At 38.1% G+C, this 24761-nt stretch overlaps 1 protein-coding gene across 3 annotated transcripts; it reads right to left on the reverse strand.

Moving 5' to 3' along the window:
* Positions 1-165: 165 nt before the first annotated feature.
* LOC132183941 (Translation elongation factor EF1A/initiation factor IF2gamma family protein) lies at positions 166-23250 on the reverse strand. Of its 3 annotated transcripts, XR_015912831.1 has the most exons (20): positions 23054-23250; positions 22536-22601; positions 22355-22432; positions 18983-19030; positions 18741-18836; positions 13615-13726; positions 11686-11731; positions 11393-11464; positions 10778-10840; positions 10492-10646; positions 10334-10398; positions 5040-5190; positions 3994-4099; positions 3770-3905; positions 3630-3694; positions 3336-3500; positions 2928-3000; positions 2775-2842; positions 746-817; positions 166-443 (listed from the first exon to the last, which is right to left on the reverse strand). XR_015912831.1 is itself a non-coding variant. In XM_059597412.2 (19 exons), exons 1-18 carry the CDS (start codon positions 23055-23057, stop codon positions 2793-2795), a joined length of 1548 nt encoding a protein of 515 aa, XP_059453395.1. In that variant the 5' UTR covers positions 23058-23249; the 3' UTR covers positions 166-443; positions 2775-2792. The 3 variants fall into 3 exon arrangements, 2 of the variants coding, with proteins under 2 accessions (XP_059453395.1, XP_059453393.1); XM_059597412.2 differs by lacking the exon at positions 746-817 and having other exon boundaries at positions 22355-22429; positions 23054-23249; XM_059597410.2 differs by lacking the exon at positions 746-817 and having other exon boundaries at positions 23054-23248.
* Positions 23251-24761: the final 1511 nt, after the last annotated feature.

Genomic DNA, 24761 nt, shown 5'->3' on the forward strand with positions numbered 1-24761 from the left:
TCACATACTTTGTTTTTAAGAAAAACAGTCGCTGTTTCTTAAGCACAGTTGTCTCTTCATAATTTTGTAAAAGTTATTAATTCACAATAATCAATTTAGAGGGGCCTTGTCTTTTAAGCGGATCAAAAAGCTCCAAATTTAACTAAAAGATTAATCAGATGAGACTGATTCAAAACCATTATTCATAATCATATGAAGCTAAAATAGGGCAATTGGTGAATCAGGTCGAATATCACCCATAAAAAAACCCCCAAAGCAACAATGGCCCGTAAAGCCCCACCCAGAACACATGGGCGTATAAATTAACTGTTAATAAAAACTACTCGCTGTATAATGCAATACCAGATTTCATAGACATGATGAGTTGCATGTGTTGCTGTAAATTAGGACCCCTTAAGGCTGCCATGAAATGCAGCAACATTTATGTCCCACAGTAAGGTTGCCTGTCAAAATATAATCATATGATATCAGAAAAGACTCATCTTTTCCTAATCAGCGTATCTGAATGCCTAACAATCATAAATACCACGTCAAACTGTCAAACATATAAACCAAATCCAAATAAAGTAATTCCATGATAAAGGGATTGTGATAAGTTGTCTCCTTCGTTTACGTGATCCAAGATTTGTGGAAAGAGTTTCCCTAACATTCATCAAAGTCATACAGGGCAGTCTATTAAGCCATTTGATTTGGTTTCACAAACAAATTTCGGGCAGAGAGATAACAATCACAAATAATCATGCACCTTTGATCAAGAGATGACGAATTGAAGGCAACCCTCCCACAAAACAATTTGACAAATTTGTGAAAGAATGAACTGCATAGAACAGAATGCTGACTTAACAGAGTTGGGGTTTCGGAAAAAGAAAAAACATAAATTTGTATTCACAAGGAAAAACAATCAGGAGAAACACTAGCAGAGAGAGAGGAAGAGAGAGATCATATATGGCAATGAAAATGCAGCCAAAGAAGGATAGATAAACAGATTCAAATCGAGAACGCTGGAACAAGTGACAAGCAACCAAGAGTAAGGGGTCAAAAGAAAGTAAACACAGATTAGAAAAATTGCAAATGAAACTATGGTGATTAACATGCAACAGAAGTTGCGATATAACGCCTGGCTATAGAGTGGAACATGTTATGGAACTAAATTGTGCTAAACGTGTTGGTAGAAGGTTTGGCTATAGAGTGGAGCAACAAAGCACAGATACTCCAAAAGCACAGCTGTGTCAATGTCCAATATGTATCGAACATGATATGACTTGGGCATGGCCAGATATGTATCCAATACATTTCGGATAGTTAAAAAATAAATTTCAAATTTCAGACATGGCCCAGATTGATGACGTGTATCAATTAAACTAAAAAAGAAAAAGATCATAAACTAAGTCAGATCCTAAATCTCTTTCATGCTCTTTGTTCCACTTTCTCATCACAGTTGTGCCACCAATGCTCCCCAACAATCTCTCTCACACTCGATCGTGGCCTTGGCTCGTCATGAGGGGCTTTGTTTGGGGTCAAGCACCATCACGCTTGTACGTCAATCAGTTTCTTATTACTTTGTTGGGGGGTAAGGACTAAGGATCTCTATCAACACAGGACAAAAATGGCTTCAGGTGCATAGATGGGCAGAATTAAAAGAGATTTCCTGAATTCAGATTGTGGACTTGCTTTGGCATCCATATTAGTTGACTGCATAGTGGCTCAGCTCCAAAATATCACGGCCCATACAAGTCTAAAGAGGAGCGAAGGACATGCCAGCCCACGATCTGTTTTAAGTCTGTAAAATACAATATGAGCTTGACAGGCTGGTATATTTGACCCAACTATAGGTAGGGTCCATCCTATTTTTCTGATTTGGGATTGAGATGTTCTCACTCTCCCCACATGTGCTTTCAGCCTTTTTGTTTTTTGGTTAACACCATATGGGATATATTTTTGAACCTCAAGTAAATGCCTTTCTAATTTCCATGGTAATAAAACTTGTTACTAGAAGCATCATAAAGTAAGATTGAAAGTCTTACGAGGTAAATTGAGTTTAGTTTACGTCAACAGAGACTTCTCAATTCTCATCTTATTTTTCTTTCACATGCACTTGGAACTTGGAGATATAAATTAGTGTAATACATGAGTTGAGACTTGTTAATTCCTGTCATTTTACAAAGTTTGAATGTGCTTTTTCGGTATCTGTTATTTCGTTTAGCATGTCTTAAAACAGTCTGATGCTTGTTATCTATTTTCTAATCCTAAAATTAACATTAAATACACCTACAAACATTTATTTATCAATTAATCAATTGATCATGTCCTACTTTCACAAGATTTATACTATACCCATACCCGTTGTGTACTTGTGTCTCAGTATCGGTGCATCCCAGGAGTAGAGTCATGGGTCATAACCAAGTAAAATAAGACTCGACTAAAATCCAAAAAAAATTACAGGGTCAATCCCAGATTCCCAATTTCGAGAAGTCATTTCACCATTTCAAAATTTCAATCTCTTCAGAAACAACAAAGTTCAAAATTTTTTACTTGTAATATGTTCATCTCAAACACGTCAAAATAATGCCAAAATCAAATTTCCAGCCTTCAATTCATTAGGCAGTTGGAAGCCAGAAAATCTTTACAAGGCACACAACATAGAAAACTTTTAGCTTGAAAATACCTCAACCACTAAATTTCATTTTACTGAAAATGATGAATGATGACAAGAGAAAACCAACAATGTAATATGAAAGAAGGATGATGAATGAAAGCACTAAAAAGTTCCTCACCTCTTGTGCCAAAATTGTTTAAATACTTGATAAAAGCTTGGTGACCTTTCCCACTGCAACTGTTTTTCCTGTATAACAGAGTAATATCCACGTGACAACCAATACTAACATCATGAACGCCACATGAATACAAGGGCAATATCAGTTTCTCACCTTCAGTACGAAGAGTGAACCTTCCAAGTTGAGGAAAATCTGTGAACGTCTCGATGCATATTAAATTATTCACCTAAGAACCGCAAGTGCACAAGGGATCAATATCAACAAACTATGACAAAGAATCGGAAATTATTTGGCAGTGACTTCGATCAAGAACTGTATAGCCAAAACTAAAGACACTTTACATATCTGGAAGGAATGATAAGGGGATGAGAACACAAAATTCTAACAGAGCCACAAAACTCTATTTGTAAATTACTAGAAAAAATTGTGATATTTGCCAGAGCATGCAGAAAAAGGTTGCAGTTTTCGATTGGAGAATATTTGTAACATTCGAGATGGTTTCAACATTTTCAAAGGAAAATGTTCTGTGAACTTTATTACTAACAAAGCAGCAAAGCAAACCTGAATGCGGCATACAACAAAGGCACCATTTTTCACAAAGAGAACTTTCTTTTTTATAGGTTTCTTTGTCTTTGGATCAATTTGATGTAACAACTCAACAATCTCACATTCTTCAACAACAGCATGAATGTGCAAGACAGCCTTATAGCCAGCTGTAAAAATTGCCTAGACAGCAGAAACATTCACAGTACTTTAGATATTACATACAAAATTTATCTACAGCAACAAGAGGAAGATACAGATCAAGGAAATGAATGACAACCACTGAGAGAGAATTGAAGTTTAAACACATACATTGTCCACCAACTCAAGGATCTGCAACTGTGCGACAAACTCAGTAACAGCAGGTATTGGTTTAGCTGCATGAAAGAAAAGCAATTTAATACCTCAGAAACTACATAGAAAACTGTGTAATACGGGAAAATAAAACTTACCAATGCCTGACAACACAAAGCCAGATAATATGCCCTCTTCTTCAACCCCAGTTAGTCTAACCCGTACATTTTCACCTGGCCCTGCATATCTGACCTCATCTTCATCACAGTAAATATCAATTACTTTAACATGAGCCTGCAGATTATCATATAAAATCCTCAGTAAAAATGAAAAGAAGCTGGGAAGTTAATCTGTGGGAGAGAAAAAAGAAGCAGAAGGATACCTTATTTGGCATTATCAACAAGGAATCTCCCTCACACACAGTACCAGATTCTACTTTTCCCATAACAACAATTCCCTTCTCTCTGAATTTGTCTATAACAGGCATCCTACAGGGTTACACATTTGACATTTTAACAAATACGATCCACATCAGTAGTCCTTCCAAACGATAGATACAAGATTAAAGCAATCAGGATAGGACCCTATGTCATTTCTGAATCAAATTTGTCATGCAACAAACATTCCCATCAGAACCAGTCAGAATTTGATTCTAAAAAAACCAATTCATATATAAAAAAAACTTGGTGAGAAACTAGATTACATTGAGATCAACCAATTCCAAAACACATTAGAGCCCACTAATACTAAAAAACTAATTGTGAGAGTATTACTTGAAGTACATAAAAAGTGTAGCATTGTTTGAAATGCATACCAAATTGCCTCGTGAAGTATTTGGAGAGAGAGGACCCAGGACTTCTAAAGGTATAGAACCCATTTAAGACCAATTTAATATTGAAAGAGTTTTATCTTATGTCAATTTTGGATTGAATGAGGGCAATTGTGGGGGACTTTATCATCATCTTTCTTGGAGTTATAAGACATTTGTAACTTGTAGAATTTTAGTTTTATTTATTTTTCCTTTCATGTATCTCTTGAAATGAGTTAATTTTTTTTTTTTTTTTTTTTTTTTTTTTTTTCACTTTTATTACTTTTAGGACAACCATTTTGCTTTCTTTTTAATGAAACTTTTAATACTTTTAAAAAATAAAATAACTCTTGAAATAAATAAGGATTTGTGATTTTAATGTACTCTTAAGACACAATTAATGATAAACATAACAACACAGAGGCATGAAAGCAGTTGGCAAAGTAAAGCATTCTCTAATCCAATACACACCATTTGAAATATGTACCAAAAATCAAATTTGTTAACCAAAGAACTGGCTTCCACTCGACCACAAGCAGGATGGGGAGAAAATAGTACTTGAGAGAGAGAGAGAGAGAGAGATGGGGTAAAAAAAGAGAAACATAGAGAGTGAATCACACCTAAATGGACCTTCGGGATCTCGTTGAGGAATGTGAGTGGCATCAAGGGCTTCAAAGAGGCAGGGACCATCCCACCATGGACAAATGTTTTTATCCAATCTTGTTTTCATGTTTGTACCTAGCAGACCAGATATTGGCAGGAACTGGACATCTGCAAGTCAAATAGCAATTAGCGCAGCCGAGAAATCACTTATTTCCCAATGCAACCAGACTACTGCATGTAAAAAACATACAAATAATATCATTTCTGCAGAGAAAAGAAATTCAACTTAAATTTATGATGTGATTTTCTAACAAGTTTAATTCCTATAAACCATTTTCTCTTACAGCCTTCCCATGGCACAATATATACCAATTAACGTACCACACAGACAAAAGCTTTGTACATGGACTTGTCTTGATTAAGATCACCACACTACTATTTTCCCCTTTTCTTACAACAATAAAACTAAAATTACACGTCCTGAAGAGAGGTTTGGATCAAAACTGTGAAGTATGTCCTAGACCCATTTATGATTAGTGCCATACTTAAAAAGTATTAAACTAATACTCAATCAAAACAACAAATCCAACAACATTGAAAACATATCTAGTATTTACATCACCAAGAAATGATCAATTAACAGATAACCAATTAGATTGAATAAAGGTTGGCAGACTCAGAAGCAAATTCAAAAATATGGATCAAGTAAACCAATAGTAAGCTTTGTTCCTGAAACCCATTAATTAAAGTTCAGTCAGGTCAGAGCATACCAGCTCCCCACAATTTTGACTAATTTGTTTAGGAAATGCATTCAAATAAATCAAAAATTGATCTCGAAACTTAGCTGAGTTGAATTTTAAAAAGAAATGCTCTATAATTTTGAAGCATGCATCAGAAACCTTGCCCGAAATTCCTATTACATATATATATATATATATATATATATATATATATATAATGCAAATTCATTCAAAGTACAAAGGGGTGCAACCTTAGTACACAGGAAATATACATAGATAGCCCCTGAAATGTAGAAAAAGAAAAAAATAACTCCAAAAACTAAGAAAAATTAGAAACATGCAAACTATTCCATGACTCTCCAAGTATAAAGGGATCAAAACATCATCTTCTTCATCTCTAACATCACAATCTCATGCTCTTCAAAGGTCCCTGCGTTCTCTCCAAATACCTCACATTAAACACAAAAAGAAGCCAACCTCCATATCTTCAAAACCTCTTTTTCCGACATTAATTTCAATGAACACTGGGAAAAAATGATGATTTTTTTCTTATATATAAATAAATCAATCTTGTTAGAAGGCGCAAAGGGGCACAACCCAAGTACAAAAGGAGCATGCAAGAGAGACACCCACTTAGGGAGAAAAAAGTGAACACAAATCCAATAATTCGAGAAAATTTGAAAAACGAGAACTATTGGTAGCAACCGTCCACCCATAAAGGGTTTTGAACATTATATCTTTTAACTCAACCATTATTCTCTCACAATCTTCAAAATTTCGAAAATTGCTTTCTCTGTAGATACGCCACATCACACAAAGGGGAGCCATTCTCCAGACTTCTAAATTGCAATAACTACCAAACTGGTCTTTCCAACTAGCCAATAACTCCACTACCAGTTGGGCCATTACCCACTCTATCTGGAAAAGATGGAAAACCGATATCCGTAGGTCTCTAGCTACTTTGCAATGGAGCAAAAGATGATCAATGGATTCTCCGTTCTTCTAACACAAGCAACACCAATCCATTACTATAATGTGCATCTAAGCTTAAAATTCTCCTTCACATTGTTTTCAAAACAAAGTCAGTCACTCTCCAAGCCACCTTCTCCAAATGCTCCTCTTGAAGAGAAAGACTACTAAGGGCTAAGCGCAATGGAGCAGAATTATTATCGATGGATTCCCTACTCTTCTCACATAAGCAACACTAGTCCATTACTATGATATGCCTCTTTCTTAAGAGTATCTAAGCTCAAGATTCTCCTTAACGTTGTTATCCAAACAAAGAAAGTCACTCTTCAAGGCACCTTACTTCTTCAAATGCTCTTCCAGAGGAAACAAAGATCAATGGGGGGCTAAGCGCATGACAAAAAGATCTAACCTCGAGTATCTACCTTTTAGAAAGGGGCAAACAAATCATATATCCTAGCCTTCTCGTTTGAACCTAAGAGTACAAGAGGTTGAAGAATGAAGTGAACAACACCGAAAAACTTCCTTCAAGGTCTTTTCCAACCCACATGTCATGCCAAAACAAAATCTTAAGTCCCGTTTCCCACCTTAAATCTCACATATCTAGAGGAATCCCTTCACCCCATCCTAATGTTTTTCCACACCCCCACCCCGTAGAACCCATGCACTGCATTGGTGCACCACCCACCCCATAGATCTCCACAAAGCCTTATCTGTGGTGTAATGCGACAACAACTTCCCCAAGAGGGCATGGTTTAACAAAATCAAGTTCCTAACCCCCGAACCTTCTAAAACAAAGTACAAATCTTGGACCAGCAGACAAGTTGGAATTTCAACTCGTCACTGACTCCACCTCACAAGAAATCCTGTTGAATTTTCTTGATACAGCTACCAACTCCAATTGAGATGGGGAAAAGGGATAGAAAATAGGCAAGCAAATGAAAGAGAGTGCTTTTAATCAAAGTGATCTTGCCAAACGTCGTTCTATCTTTCTAATAATACCATTCCAAATAGATTTTGCCTAAAACAAAGGCTAAAATGAAAAGGCCTAGATACTTCATAGGCAGAGAGGACACCCTACAACAAAGAATTCTGGCCACGCTTCCAACATCAACCACAACACCAAGGAAAACTAACTTTGATTAGACAAAGTTAATTTTCAGCCACAGGACACCAACTTCAAAACATAAGAAGAGACATTGCAAATTACGGAGATGATCAAGAGTAGCCTCACAAAAAATCGAAGTGTCACTCGTGAATAGGAGATGAGACAAAGTAACCAAAATGTTATTCGTAAACCCCAACGAATGCCTGATGATAGTCCCCTTTTTTCTCCCAAGCTCTTCCCAGAAGGAGGAAGAAATGCCTGGGGACTAAAACTTGGGACTACGACTCTCCTCCCATTTCTGAGACTAAAACCCAATCCACTGCCCTTAGGAAAGCCCATGTCACTTGTAAGTCCAAATGGAGGGACGACTAACAAGACATCAGTGGAGGAATTGTTCAAAAGTGAACCCATAAACAACCCATTAGATTGCAGGCTAAAAGCCCTCAGCTCCGGCACTAGAAGCATGGTCAGCATGGGGTGAGACACTTGCAAGAACTACAGAGGAGGATGGCTTCGTTAGAAGAATGAGGGATCCACCGTTGATGGAGAGGCATCGACATAAGTAATAGAACCCTCCCCTCATACCATCATGACACCCCTGTTGGTAGCAACTAGAACGATTGGCAGCGAGGTCTGGAGAAGGCGACGAGGCACTCAACTATCAACAGCCTCAACAGAGGAAGGCTCTAAACTAGCTTTGTTACTCGTGAGGATCCATGGTGCCCGTTTTGATTTTCCACTTTAAGGTGGTCTTGGGATACACCGGCCATGGGTTATAACCCGAGACTTAAGCCGATTTGGACATGGCCCCTTGGGTCGTGCCTTAGCAGGGTTGGAGTTGAGCACACCATGACCTGCAGGCAAATGGGCCCTCCCTTTAGAATTGGGCTTCAACTTGAGTAAAACCGGGCTGACAAGAACTTTGGCCAGCTCCTATGCTCAAACCCACAATAGAGGGCCCCCCTCCCGAATGCTTGGGCTTAGAATAAAATCACCTGAGAATGCATGTGAAATGAGTGGGGCCTTCTCCTTCACCTTAGCTTGAGGCTTAGAGTCCTTCGCAAGGCACCCATCTACCATGGGCCCATTGTATGCTTACACACCTCCAAGGCTATCTCCAAATTTGTTTGTTTGCATTATCACCCTCAACATCATTTGTGTCCTCCGCACTAACAGAAACAACGAAAACATTATGGTTGCCAAACATTCCCTACCACTACCACCCCTGTCCCTCATGTCTCTATCCATCAGGTTACCCACTTTTCCCTAGTTGACGTGGCAAAATCTGAAGCTTTCCCACCCCTACCACTACCATCACCCTCCACCGGAGCCTTAGACACAGGCAAAGAGGAAGGGCCATCCAAAGCGAGTGACTATGGAGCATCGAGGGCACTTACGAGACTGTGACCTTCCTTCTTCGAATGACAACTAGAGAATAGTTGCCACCTTTTGCAACTCAGCGATGCAACTTTTCCATCCCCTCCCTTCAAGACCCGCCAGGATGGCAATGAAACTCCTACAGCCACGATCCCTGTACTCTGCCAACGCTAGGAACCGAGCCATGACTGTGTGAGCACCTTTGTGCAAGAAAAGCTTTACTACCGACCCCTAGAAGATTTGAAAAACTGCTTCAACCCCTCCCCCTTGGACCAGTGCCTCCACCTCCACAGTAGCCAACAACCACTCCATGCTAACCTTGCCCCTGACCCACTATTCAGGAAGCTCCTATGCTTTTTTCGTAGACAATACGAAACACAAAACGCCCCTTTCAACCGAAAGCTTAAAAGCATTAGCTTCAAAATAAAACCAACTTAGAAAACCTATTCTGAATACCACTAATGATATTTAGCTCAAATACTCCTTAAAGATAAAATTTAAAACTTGGGGAAGATTTCCATGATCTCACTATGTATAGAAGTATCCAATCATAAACTTCAATAGGAATCCAAATAATTTACTTCATCAATAGCACACAAATCATTGTCGAACAAACTTTCATAGCAAACTCAAAAGCCATACAATCTTCTTTAAGGAATTGAAACACAGTGTAGCAAACATAGCATCAAAAGAGGCAAGGTGGAGTCGAGCCGTCATATCTTATAGACAATTACAGTAAAGGATCCCACAATGGATGAATTCTCATTACCAATCTACAAATGCCATAAAAAATATGTTCCAATATCAAATTGAATGATCACCATTGAAAGGATACCAGGAGGCAAGCTCTTGGAGAAGTGTAAGACAATCTTATTTGTTGTTTCAGTCGACCTCCATCAAGAGTTATTTTATCTACTAAATTAAATCTTTACACTCCAGGGGAAAAAACTCTATCAATAGATGTTAATACCCCTAGAAAAATCACATACATATATGATATATCTAGAAGCTAACACAAAATGAAAGAGAATAATTTTTTTTATTAGTATAAATGAAAGATAATAATAAGATTTGTGAAAGCCAAAAACCATGTAAGGCATAAAAAAATGTCTTCCAATACCTTTCTTGACATTGTATCCTGAAGACTTTAAAAATGGTATCATCTTTGACTCAATTTCATCGTACCTGGGAGAAATGCAACATGAAGATACTACTGGAGAAGACAAGCGTAGAGCAGAAACCACAAGAGAGAGAGAGAGAGAGAGAGAGGAAAAGTACCTTTCCTTTGTCCAATTGACCGTAGGATCATCCATCTTATTCACAACTACAAGCAGCTTAGACACACCAAGGGTTTTTGCAAGCTGAACATGCTCACGGGTCTGTCCACCTCTCTCGTATCCAGTTTCGAATTCTCCTTTTCGTGCAGAAATTACCTAGAGAGAGAGAGAGAGAGAGAGTAATAATATCCATAACGTAGGACCCATCAAAGACAATGCAGAAATGAATAGATATCCAAAATTCAGGATCATTGAGTATCAAGAATGAAATTTATAACAAAGCTTACCAGTACGCCTACATCAGCTTGAGATGCACCGCTGATCATATTTGGGACATAACTTTTGTGACCCTGAAAAACCAAACAAAGAAACTCAATTTAAACAGTATTTCAAAGCTTTGAGATATCAAAGCCCAGTAATTGATCACAGGACTAACGATCTTAAAGACAAAAAAAATATTAAAACAAGCATATGGTAATTTTAAAAGAACTGTAATCTGGAGTTTGTGACTAAGAACATGAGGTGCAAACATCTTACATGAACAAACTGCACAAACTACAAACTATTACCTAAAAGCATCCATCTAGCAAACCAAATTTCCCTATGTGGAAATCCAACTAAGCTAACAAAATTAAGGACAGACCAAAAAAGTCTCCAATAAACACACAAAATATCAAACATCATATGAAAGTTTTAAAAACTGTAATATGCCATGTGTGATTAAGACTATGTGGTGCAAACATCTTTGATAATGTGATCAAAGCTATAAAGCTTATTAAGCTTTTTCTCTAGCTTCTCAACCCATCCTTAAGTGTATAATTATTCTAGTAGATGCATTTGATTTAAAAATAAAAGGAAAAACAGTGTCTGGAAACAGTATTGTTGATGCTAATTTCACTCACCGGGGCATCCAAAATTGTAAATCTTGTTGTCTCTGTTTCAAAATGACCTCTTCCAACTTCAACTGTCTTACCCTGCAATCAGCAATACAAATTAGTTAAATAATGGTATATACAGAGTGGAGACAATAAATTAAAAAGCATTCCAACCAGAAATATTTTCCCCCCTCTCGTATAAGACTCTTAATACTTGTCAAAAGACACTATCTATAAAATAAAAATGCTTTACAAACCAAACATAACAATATGGCCTGGCTAGTTATGCAAATTCTATTAGCATAATATTTGAATCATACCTTGATTCTCTCCTCTTCATTAGTGTCCATAATATACGCCATATACCTAGCACAATAACAGTAGTTGTGGTCATCCAAAGAAAATAAACTAACAGGCAATTACCATATGTGCTATGGATTCAGATTATATAATTACACGCAACTTCAACCAAAAGGATTATTTATCACACTTCAAAGATATTCATGCATCAGGGGGAAAGGAGGTCAAAGGTGAAAAGAGGGGAGGAAGGATGACTAAAACCAAATAAGGCAAAAATAAATCACAACTAAATTTCCACCAATTCCTGGTGATGTTTGGAATTCATATTCAAGAATACATTACTATCATAATGAACAAAAAACATAATCTGGAATATAGAAGTTGTGCCAGACACTGAAAAAAGGAAAAAGTTGGGGGGGGGGGGGGGGGGGTGCGCTGGTTGTGTGCAATTTTCATATGCTTGCCAGGTAAAATGACAAAAGTGGGGAGTTTTTGTCGGGACCATGGTACCCTTAAGGAATATGTGTGCATGTGGTATCTTTCCAAACAAGCTGAAGTATGCTTATTACTCTAGATATGCAGGAAGATTAATAAAAACAGTGGATTCAAGGTGCAGTATGCTTGTTTTCGACGTAAAATTATTTTTGACATAATTTCTTTCTCCGCACTTTTTGATAGATAAGGTTGAGTAAATAGACTAGCCACCATTCACCTCCCAGCTCTGGGTGTTCCTCGAGGGAAAAGAAAAAAGGCATAGTATATTAAGAAAACAATTATTTTATCACTGGTTCATATTAGTTTAATTCCGCCCCTACAACCTTACATTTCTGTCTTTGCCATTGCCACCCACTGAGCTAATAGGTCGAAACTCTTTGATATCAACAGCCCCTGATTTCTTTGGGATAAGAGAAATGAAGGTAGCATTGAATCATTTTTCAAACGCACCTCTACTATGAAAATCAGATTAGACATTCATGATGTCTGCTTTAAGCACCTCCCCACAAGGTTGGAAAAAAAACCCATAGTAAAACCATCCCGAGGCCTTGTCACCTCGAAAGACCTCATCATCCTCAAAAGGGTTTCTCCAACCAATTGGCCTCCTCCCCCAGTGGAGTCAAGCGAGAGACCGTCCAATCTGGGGCACCAACTAAACCACTCGGTGAATATGCTATCATAGAATTGCACAATGTGATCTCTGGTCACTGCCTAAACTGAACAAACAAAGTCATTAATCACTAGGTGCTCAATGAAATTGTTACTTCTATTAGAATTAGCCACTTCGATGGAAGAACTATGTGGCACTTGTCTCTCTCTCTTAACCATAGTGCCCTGGATTTATGCTTCCAACTCAGCTCCTCCAAAAGCGTAGTCCTCTCCAAATCATTCAACCAAAAGGAACTTTTTTCTCTATATTGCCAAACTCAACTTCATTCCATGCTTTAAGTCAAATTTAAGAGCCTTAAGTTTGCATGCAAGTCGTGGCCATTTTTTATTCTCAACATTTTTGAGATGGTGAACTTATGGAAGATTGGCATTACAATTTTTCTTAAGGAAAAAAGCTTATTAGGACCTCTTTAATAAGTAGCTGTGTGTCTTATTAAGCTAATAACAAGGAAAAGCATTAGCTCAAGCATCCTGCAATGTATATACAGAACGTCCTACTCAAACATAAGTTCTCAAGAGAGTTTAGATTTTCACCATTGAGCTCTAGTTCATGGCACTCCATGTCATTGAAGTCCATTACATGGTTGTGAGTGTTTAATAAATTGCATCAAGTCACCTAACATGTCCCACCTTTTCCATTCGATAAATGTATAGCCATACTAGGGCACTGAAATTCTATACACAAAACTAACAGTAAAATAACAACCAAATCTGCCTTCTTGAATGTTCTAACGCACATTGTCAGCCTTAATTAACAGCAGCTATTAAATGAAGCAAGGTCTCACCAGCTTTCTCTACTTTTGTCCTTTGCTTCTTTTTCATATTTTTGGATTGTACGATCATCCACCTGACCACTGAGAAAAAGTATCTGGCCTCCAATAGTGGACTTACCAGCATCTGCAACCAAAACAAAAATGGATCAACCACATCTAAATACACTACAACAAAATAAAATAACGCAAAAAGCAATGTATAAACAAGATACCTCAAAACCAATAATTCCCCTTGTTCCTATTTCGGTCACCAACTGTCCAAAACATCAAATGAATTATGCGACTTAATGAAAGTCGCAGCTACCAGATCTAGCTACAGATTTGAGCAAATTTCGGGTATGATGGAGCAAGTCATTATTACCAAAAGGGGGAGACAGTGAATCCCATTGTCCTAGACAGACTCCTATGGTTGTGAGCATGGACTATTACTTAGTGTGATTTCAGTGGTCAAACACTTGCTGTCTTACAATTGCTTGTATACAGGGGTCGTTTTGGAATGTTTTCAATTTAGTAAATTTGGCTGAAGCAAACTTTGTAATAATATGTATAGGTAAATTAAGTTCACCCATGCACCAAGTACTAATTTGGTGAATCACATAAATCATCTTGTTTTATTTTTGGAGTAATCTCCGTCCTTCAATTTACTCTCATTTTAATTTTTTGTGAAAATTACAGTTTACCCCATCAAAGTTGACAGCGTTTTTCAATTCGAACATCAAAGTTTCAATTTTTGCAATCCACCCCCACAAAGTTTCAATTTTTTTCAATTCAACCAATATTATCCCAAAATTCCCATATTGCCCCTAATTTTTATTTTTATTTATTTTTATTTTTTATGAAAAAAAATAAATTTGGAGTTGCAAAAATGGCCAGATGGCCATAGGGGTGGTTACGGCCACCCCGAATTTTATTTTTTATTTTTTATAAAAATAAATAAATAAATAAATAAAAATTAGGAGCAATATGGGAAGTTTTGGATATAATTGGTCAAATTACAAAAAAATTGGAACTTTGGGGGGTGGCTTGCAAAAATTGAAACTTTGGTGTTTGAATTGAAAAACGCTGTCAACTTTGGGGGGGTAATCTGTAATTTTCCCTAATTTTTTACACTTCATTTGGCACAAGAACAAGAAATAGAATGCCACACAATCCTCTTAAGTTAAATCCTAACAAAACCTGATTCACTACTACGCTTCCTGGAAAGAGTACATTTATACAATATAGAACACTGTCAAAGCATGCCTTTCCTCTCATAAAGGTCCTTTGAGAGAATATAAGAATCCCAAACAGCACCATCTTTTAACTGCTTGTAAACACATCAACAATAATTTGATACCTACAACTAAGCAAGCCGATATGCCAGAAATTTGACATAGAGCATGTCCACTTTTTTTCTTTTTTTCTGGATCAGAGAAAGAATTGAGACATTCATGCAGACCCCCATTTATGTACTGCCAAAGTAAACCAGTGGAAGCCTGGAAACCAGTTCCATAATATTCTTTCAGAAGGCCCCACTTTCCACCAATATCCTCATTCCTGACTCAGCAGCTCTTTGACAAAACTGACCTGTGATCATTTTCCTCGTTAAACACAACACCCAAGACTTTTATTGCAGATAACACTCTCCTAACCTAGTAATACTCTAATTTGACCAAGACTACTATTTATTTATTTATTTTTTTTTTTTTTTATTATTATTATTATTTTTTTTTTTTTTATAAGTAATGTTGTATATATTAAAAAAAAAATGCAATGCGCCTCTAAGTACACAAAAAGTATACATACGAAAACCAGCGTTATCCCACAAAAGAAAACCCAAATAAGGACCCTAACACTCAAAAGAAGCCTCAACAAACCTTGATGCCCAACACCCAAAACAGCCCTAAGCTCACAAGGCAAGCCTAAACCACCCAGCCTTTTACCCTACTAGTGCCACAATCCCAAATTAGGAGCGAGTTCCATCGCATCGAGCACCCCCTCGGAATAGCCCTCCACAGTGTCGGCCAGCAACTTCTTATTCTTATTCAGCTGCTTACCTATCTTCTTCTTCACTCTCCAAGAATACCCCAGCTGAGACTTGGAAACAGAAGAATAAGTAGGCGTTCCACTCTCCGTCATTCCAGGATGAGAGAGGCGAAGTCTCATACCCAGCTCAGTCGCCCCCGAGGAAGAACCATCAGAAAGCCCTTTGTGAGCAACCTTCGAGACTATATGACTAGCCTATGACTCTGTTATCAGAGGACCCATCTTATGAGAAAAAAGTAAAAGAGTCTTCCTTAGCAGTCCAAGTTACAAGGACACCTCCTTCACTTCAAGTGAAGATGGAGAAACAGTTCTCGACCCAAGAAATCCCCTCCGAAGCAAACCTTTTGCTGGAGAAGGTTTCCGATCAATCTTAGCGGGGGCTCCCTCCACTGCCGGAAAAACCAATGCAGCCGCAGAAGGTTCCACACTCACCATGCTCCAGCTCGTCGCCGGAGCAGGCTTACGATTAGTCTTGCCGAAAGCTTTTCCCACCGCCGGAGATACATAAGCCACTGCAGCCTCCATCTTCTCTGGATCCGAACTCACCAAAGGCTGAAGACTCGACGAACACTCCACTGCAAAGGCAATAATGTCACTAGGTTCGTCGGAGAAGCCATCGGATACCTCTAAGGTCTTCGAAGCTGGCGCCGGCAGCTCAGTTCAGGCTCCACTCCACCGCAAAGATGAGGCCGCTCCGTCGAAACATCCTCGTGACCCGCTCCAAACCCGAGAGCCAACTCCTCTCCTAAGATAGGACTAAGGCCCAGCAATGACCCAGAAACAGGTTTTGGATCCGGACCTAGGATAAGAGGCCTTACCTACTTTAGTGAGACCTTAAGCCCAGCCCTCATTCTTAAACCACGACGTGTTTTGGGCTTTAGGCCCAACCCGGTAGAGAACCTGATCCACGTCAGCCCTAAAGGATTCGAGGGTCCACTGCAGAGAATGTAGAAACCTCATCATCTGCCTCACATGAGCGCCGCCTCCCTATAGAGATCTCCTACCCAGCCTCGGTCCTGCCTTCTCCTCCAGAGACGACGCACCAAACTCAAACTCGAAGCAATTAAGTGGCGATCTCGTCTCCTCACTCCCATTCACCAACTCATTACAACCCACCATCGGAACTAGATCTACATGATTTATGGACCACGTCTTCAGACCACCAGGTGCCGCAAAAAGCACTGCCGCATAGGAATGAGGAGACGAGACACCACCACCGCCAAAAATAACTCTGGAAGCCAGCTGTTGTTCCTTTGCGACAATGAGCGCTAGCAAATGCTGTAGCTCACCCACGAAACAACACCAACCCCATCCTCCTCAACCCTTGGTTAGCCAAATAACCCCTTTCCAGCCCCCCTTAGCAAATACAGTCACCTGAAGGAAGCAACCTGCCTTATTGCTGCCCTTGCAAACCATCAGAACCTCCACCTCCATATGAAAGGATTTCACAAACTCCTCCTTCCCCTGAGACATTATTGCCTCCTCCACCATGTTCGCCAACCAATCGGAGCACCGAATCCTCAGAGAAATAGATCCACTGAATCTTTTTCTCCTTTCCTCCAAACATATCTCTGACTTGCCTTTTGTCGCCGAGAGAGAAAAAGATTTAGCTTCCACCACAAAACGACGTTCCATCTCACCCTCATCGAACGCATCTCACGAACTAGAAACTGAAACTCTAGCAGGACACACCTGCACACGCCTCTAACCAAGACTACTATTACAAATTGCTTTCTTTAAAATGAGTAAAAAGCCAAATTCACCACTTCCTTAAATTGTGAAACCATCTCAATTGCTGCTGACGAAAGTATCTCCTTCCGTGAAATCTCATTTCTAGTTGAAAAGGCTTTCATGTAAGCACTAACCCTTCTAAGTTCCTTCATCCTCCCACAATACTTAAAAACATTGGTTTCCAACGCACGCACCGGAGAGGCTCTGTAGAGGAATCCACCAATCTCACACTTACCAAAACTTTTAAACCTCCAAAATACATCATGATGGGCTTAGGCTTAACTCCCTCTCTATGTACATTTCCCACTTAAAAATTAGGGCAGCTATTGGAAATTGGATTTGGAGCATGAGCCCAATTCACACCAACTACACGTTCTCACAGCAAACATGATAAAGAAAAAACCATTGAATCTAGAGAGAGCTGATGTTACTACCAAAACCTCACATTTAAGAAGCCTAAGATATTAGCAATTCCAAGATCCCTTTCTGTTCTCACCCAACAACCGGATAATTAAAAAGTTGAATCCACCATATCATTTCACTTTCAACTGCCACCTTGTTACATGTAATAGATATTTGTAATGAGGAGTTACATCACCATAACATTTGTGATAGCAGCATAGAAGCCTGTTAAAAACATAGAAAATCCATCCAAAGAATATGTGAATAAAATAAAGCAAAATCTAGGACCACTCAAAGAGAATCACATGCCAGAGAATTCTCCCCATTTAGTATATACTATATAGTCCTGCTCAATCGAATTTATCAGAGCGTCTTAACCATCTTTGACACTATGATCTCTTGCAAAGTAATTACATTTAACCTTACCAAGCTAAGCAAGTTCCAAATGGACAATCAACCCTGTAGTAACATCCACTTTATTTCCAGAAAACATAATTGAACTTCATAAGAAACCTAGAGATCCCCCTTCGCCGTATATGCCCCCTACAGCTTAAATTCTTCCGCGCACCCTAAAATTTGCATTAGATTTCTAGCATTGCAGATACATTCCCATATTTTTATGTAATTTTGCTATTTCATTCTCAACCTGACCAAGACATTACAGCCAAAATATTTTTCATTTCCAGACATAAGAGAACAAAAGAACTTCATTAGTACAAGTTTGGTCAGGGTATGAGGGCTACGAAGCATTACTCTCCTCCCCTCAAAAAACAATTAAGAAAAAGAAAAGAAAAGTAACAGTCATAACCACTCATCTAGACTACTGCTATGTCAATCTGTATTGCAGACAACACACCAGCCTATATTATCTATGACAACATCGATGGTCACTCAAAGATAAACATCACAAAAGATAGACAGAATATATCCTGAACCCAGCAGATTTAAATAAAGAAAAACCATGAAATTGATCAACCTACCAACATGGCCAATAAAGACAACATTCAAGTGCCTCTTCTTGGGTAATTCCTTCTCAACCACTGGCTTAACTGAGGCAGAGATTTCCTTATCTTTCACTATGATTCCAAGCCAAGAAGTCAGCACAAGAAAATTATAATTGGAGTAAATATTAACAACAAAAACCCCTAGATATAGAACAATAAGCTAAATTGCACATAATTATAACCAAAAAGTCAGAATAAAAAAATACTTCTGCAAACACCTTTTTGTTCAACCTGCACTGCCTCTTTATGGACAGCTTCCTTCGAATCTGAAACCAGCCAAAGAAAAAAAAAATATCTTCAGGTGAAGTTTTATGTACTAAAATCATATCACTCAAGCAAATATTTCTTGTCTCAAATAACACTTCCACCCACCACAAGAATAGGGTGGACAATGGCATTATGGATTCAAAACCCACTAGGTCCATGTTCAACTTACCAATTAAATAAAATGGCACAAAAAAAAAAAAAAAAAAACATGCAGGCATCTTGAATCAGTGAACACATGATCAACATCTAATAAATATTCCATTTTATTTTCTGTGTGGCAAAGCAAAGGGCTGGTTTTGCTCCAAACAAGAGCAGACAACCATCTTCTGATACGGCCCCTAATGTTTACAACTACAAATGACCCATAAAATATACCTAAAAAAAATAAAAAAAGGTTACACAATTACACCATTGAGTAATTGTCAGGGCTTGACGCCTTCTCACCATTCATAGCTTTCACTACCTCTAACACCTCATTTTCCTCAAAATCTCTCTCCAACCAACTAGCCCCAGCCTCATCAATAGAATCAAAGGAAAGATCATCCAACAAGGGCCTTCAATTGAATTGCTCGGTGTATAACTTTTTATAAAAACTTGATTATATGCTCGCTAAGCTCCAACCGGTTGATAGAAGTTGTACCATTGATTAACGAGCCTATGGAATTCTTCCTTCTGTTAAAGTTGGCCATTTTGTGAAAAACATTTGTGCAGCACCTGTCACCCTCCTTAACCACAAGACCCTAGAATTTTGCCTCCAATTCACCTCCTCCATGAGAATGTATCTTTCTAACTCCCTGACAAGTTTTACCTTCTTCAGTCTCTCCTCGACACCAACGCCCCTCTCTTCTTCAATGATATCAAAAACACGTAGCTCTTCCACAAGGATCTTCTTCTTCCTCTCTACATTGACAAACACCTCATCATTCTATCTTTTTAAATCAACTTTCAAAGCATTAAGCTTACTCGCTAAAATGAAGCTCGGAGAACCTTCCAAATGGTAAGCGTCCTACCACTATTTCACCCTATCCACAAAACCTTCAACTTAAGCCACATGTTTTCAAATTCAAACCCACTACTCCTTAGAATGTCACCACAGTCAAGGAGAATTGGGAAATGATCCGAGCAAAGTCTAGGGGTCCGCTTGGTAAAGGGTTTTGGGGTTTTAGTGGTTTGATACTATAGCAAAATTGATTGATGTAAAAAAAAGTAAGAATTTTTTTTTAAAAAAAAAAAGTGAAAAAGTAAGAATGTTTGGTATGAAAAAATGAAAATTTTTTGTTTTCTAGTGATTTTTTTATTTGAATAGTAATAAAAAGTGATTGATATGATGTAAAAAGTAAGAGAATGTTGTAAAAATGAAAAAGTGAGATGAATGGTATTGAAACGAAATCGTTTACCAAACACAGCCTAGTAAGTCTCCTCTAAGGCACACCAGAAAATCAGGCTTCCCACACTGAAGAGACAAGGAATCTATCAATTCTAGACCAAAAGGTTAAGTCTTGATTATTCGACCAAGTAAGAGTTCTACCAAAAAGAGAGAGGTCCATCAGGCCTGATAAAAAATAAAGCCAGAGTCCATAGGTGAGCATAAACAAGCTTCTCCCAATCTCTCACTAGGGAATCAAGTTACATTAAAATCACCCCTAATGCACCAAGGCACATTTCACCAACTGAGCAAGCCAGCCAACTCATCCCAGCGAAGCCTTCTGAGTTCTATCCCTATAAGAATTAGGTCCATAAATACCCGCAAAACCCCAAGTGAAATGATGCTCAACGATTTTGAAAGTGACAACCAAGATTAATTCCCCCACACTCGTTGATCTTCTCCACCACCTTACTATCCCATGTATTCGATTTAGGCTTCATTAAGAACCAATAACCCCCTTTCCTTTCTTTTGCCACGGCTTGAGCTCCCACCTTTTGAATAATAATTGATGGAGCACTCCAACCGTCTTAATTCTGAACTACCTTTGTTCCTTGGCTTAGAATTGGATGCTAAAACCTTCTTAGTACAGCTAGCTAACTATCAGAATTGCCATAAACTGCTTCTCAAAACCCACACATGAGACCCCCAAAACCCGATGAATCGCCTTCACTATTTGCACCACCCAATTTGAATACTCTAAATCTAAGTAGCTAGAATTTCCCAACACCGGTCTAAGAGGAGTTCAAAGAGAGGCTTCCTCCCTAGTTTAGAGATCCACGTCCCCACAAAGAAACGGATTATACACAAGCTGCCAATTACCTCTACCACAACCCAAATCCATCCTAGCCAAGGCAAACATAGCCAAACCTTTCCCCATATCTCCAATAACATTAGCCTCCCCCACAACACCCGCAGAAAAATTTCAAAGAGAGGGAACAAAGAACAATGAAGAGCCTCTCCAACCTCAACATCTCTAGGAAGGCAATCCCCAACAAGCCATGAGGCACAATTACCTGTAACTAGGCTCTCAAACCAATAACCAGGTTGGGATTCGGGCAAACAAACACCCAAAGGCCTTGATTTGTTAAAACATTACCTAGGCCACCAAAAGCCTCCACGCCACCACCAGGAGCCTCCAGACTGCGCACAGAACCGCTATAAGCCTCCACACCACATGGGCCACAACATTGATCAACCAGCGAAGACACCAAAGGTTGAGCAAGTGGTTGCAAAAGCACTTGCATGTGCGACTCCTTCAACCCATCACTGTCAACAACATCTAAATGACCCAAATGCTCCGCAGCATCTTTGGCAAGATTTGCAGATCTCGCCTTACTCCCCTCCAGGTGAAACGGCAACTGCGAGACCTCACTAGAAGGATCAAAGGCTAACCCAAAAACAATCCCAGAGATGCTGGCACTAACCTCCCTCGGAGGTAGTGGGGAACCATTGGCCTCAACGGCTGGATCGCAAAACAACAATTCCTTTGGGTTGACACAAAACAGCAGCCAACATGCCCAAGTCCAACTCCAATGGAGGTCTAATGAACTCTTGTAAGACACGCAATGTAATTGTATTACCATGCAATTTTTTTCCCCTAGGCAAGTGTTTCCCATGCCCATTCATGTATCCACTTTAAGACTTATCATATTTGAACTAAATCTTGAAATATCTTTCAAATTCAACATCTTCATTTTCATTTAAACCATTCAATAGTTTCCCCATTTCAATACCATTTAAACTCAGCCTGAAACCACATGCATTTGAAGAGAAGCAGACAACATATTCGTGACCTACAAATCACACGATGATATACAAAGCCAAAACAAAATAAAAAATCTTTCACACTAATATACAATAACAATGGACTAAGAAAACCTTTAATGGGACTACCAACCTTCCTCCATCTTATCCACTTCCTCAACTTCTTCTGCCTTTGCATCCTCGGGATTAACAACCCCATTATTTTCTTCTTCTAAGTTCCAATCACAACACAGACAAAAATATTCAAATGAAGAAGAATAATCAGCCATCATATTATTTATTGAAAACCAGTCTATGTGCCATCTCAATAGTACCTGCCGAGTCAAGCTGCAAAGAACGTATCTCCTCCTCAATATCTATCATTTTCTTCTCATCAGCATCTACCATTTAAAAAAGTTTAAACAAGTCATATCCATTAATTTTTTTAATTCACCACAACATCAACATTAATACCCTGAGAGAAAAAGAAACTCCAATAATCCAAGCTCGTTCAACTACTTATAATTTTTTTAATGTACATAACATAAGAAAGGTACAAAATTTCGAATTAATTCAATCTTTTTTTCTTTCTATTTTCTCATCAACCAAACGGAGGATATTGGAATCCCCTGAAAAAATAAAAATAAAAAATAAGCGAGAAACAAAAATTGACAAAATTTACGGAGAAATTCAAATAACACTAGGATAATTCAGATCAGAGCTCAGATAAATCACAAAGATCAATCACAAAATTACCACAAAATTTGCATGTACGAGTGAAAGTTAAAAACACAAATTCAGATAGATAATTGAAAATAAAATAGAGTCAAGAGAGAAAGGGTTGGCGACGTACCCATGGTGAAGTCGGCGACAAGATTCGGTACGGACACTAGGGTTTTTGTAAAAATGAGAACCAGACAGAGAAAAGCAGGGTTCTACTGTGAAGGAAGCGTGTGAGGTCGGAGGGGGTCTGGAACATACGATTAGCGTGCAACGGGTGGGGTGGCGTTCGCTTATAATATATGTCTATGCTGATAATCGGTAAATTGCGGTTGGGCCTCCAGTCCAGTAGTCGACCCGACCGATGTCTGCATATATATATATATATATATATATACATATTTTGAAGTAATGCTATATGTCTTGTCATGGATTTGCGCTCTGTATTATAAAACAGAGTAACTAATGTTAGGAGAAGATTCATGTCTTTCTTTTGTTCTTTCAAAATTTATGTAGCATACGATACTATGATTTTATCAAAATTCATTAATTATCTATAACAAATTCAATAGTAATTTTAAAAGTTATATTAATTTTGAGATAACACAGCTAACACATATAAGTCTTAAGGGTGAAAAGGTAAGTAGTTATTAACTGCCAACTAACTACTAACCGCTTATGAAGGCAATTAAGAAAAACCACTAATCACCTAAGCGGTTATGGTTAACAGTTTTCGCTAACCCCTATATATTTTATATACAAATAATGAAATGAGGTCATTTTTGTATTCAAATATATATATAAAAATGTATAAAAATCTAAAAATGATGTCGTATATAGTAGGGTATTATCGTATTATTATAGAAATGACATCATTTTTTTAAAAAAAAAAAAAACAGTTAGCGATTATTATGGTTATTAACTGCCGATTAACGGCCTAGGCGGTTACGGTTAGCGGTTTTAAACAATAACCGCTAATCGTAACCGCATTTTCACTCCTAATAGGTCTTCTTTCTAGCATTACTTTATAAAATAAAAGAACAGAATATCTGTTATTAAAAATCAATCGTCTTCTTTTAAAGAAACTAACAATTTTGTTTAAGAGAAATGTTAGGGGTACTAACGTTTTTACTAACAAATGGGTACTAACATGATGTGGAGCTTATTTATTGGTGAGGATCAAAACAATTAATAAAGAAAAATGCTATGAATACTAATAAATAAGCTCCACATCATGTTAGTACCCATTTATTAGTAAAAAAGTTAGTACAATTAGCATTTCTCTTTGTTTAAATGGTACCAACGTCTAATTCTAATGATGATTCTGTAGACTTGCTACCACTTAGATAGTTGTTCAAATACCAAGCAAAAAAATAGACTCAGTGAAGCCAAATTACATGGCGCAGGATAGAATAATCCTATTCCCAACTTAAGGCATTAGCCACAATGTCCATGGTTGAGATTGGCAAGCTCATCCTCCACCACTACGGGCTCGAACTCTCCATTACCATCCTCTTCACCACATGCTCCATTTTAGACAGCTCAACTATCACCTCCTACATCCACCGTATCTCCCAATCCAACCGCTCCATCTCCCTTCATTGCTGCTTACCCTTTGTTTCTATTGACACCACCCTCCATTGGATATGGTGTCCAAAACTCTAATTGGTTGGATGGTGTTTTGATGAATATTGTTTATTTTTTGAATATTATTATAGAACAATAGACATATACATTTGTATTCTTACATGCCTCATTCGTTTATAAATGTTGTCATACAAAATGATGTATGTACACGACGACTTATAACATTTACTCTAAATCCTGAGGAGTTCGTGAAC

The sequence above is a fragment of the Corylus avellana genome, chromosome 7, assembly GCF_965113065.1.
Source record: "Corylus avellana chromosome 7, dhCorAvel1.hap1.2, whole genome shotgun sequence".
Lineage (NCBI taxonomy): Eukaryota > Viridiplantae > Streptophyta > Magnoliopsida > Fagales > Betulaceae > Corylus > Corylus avellana.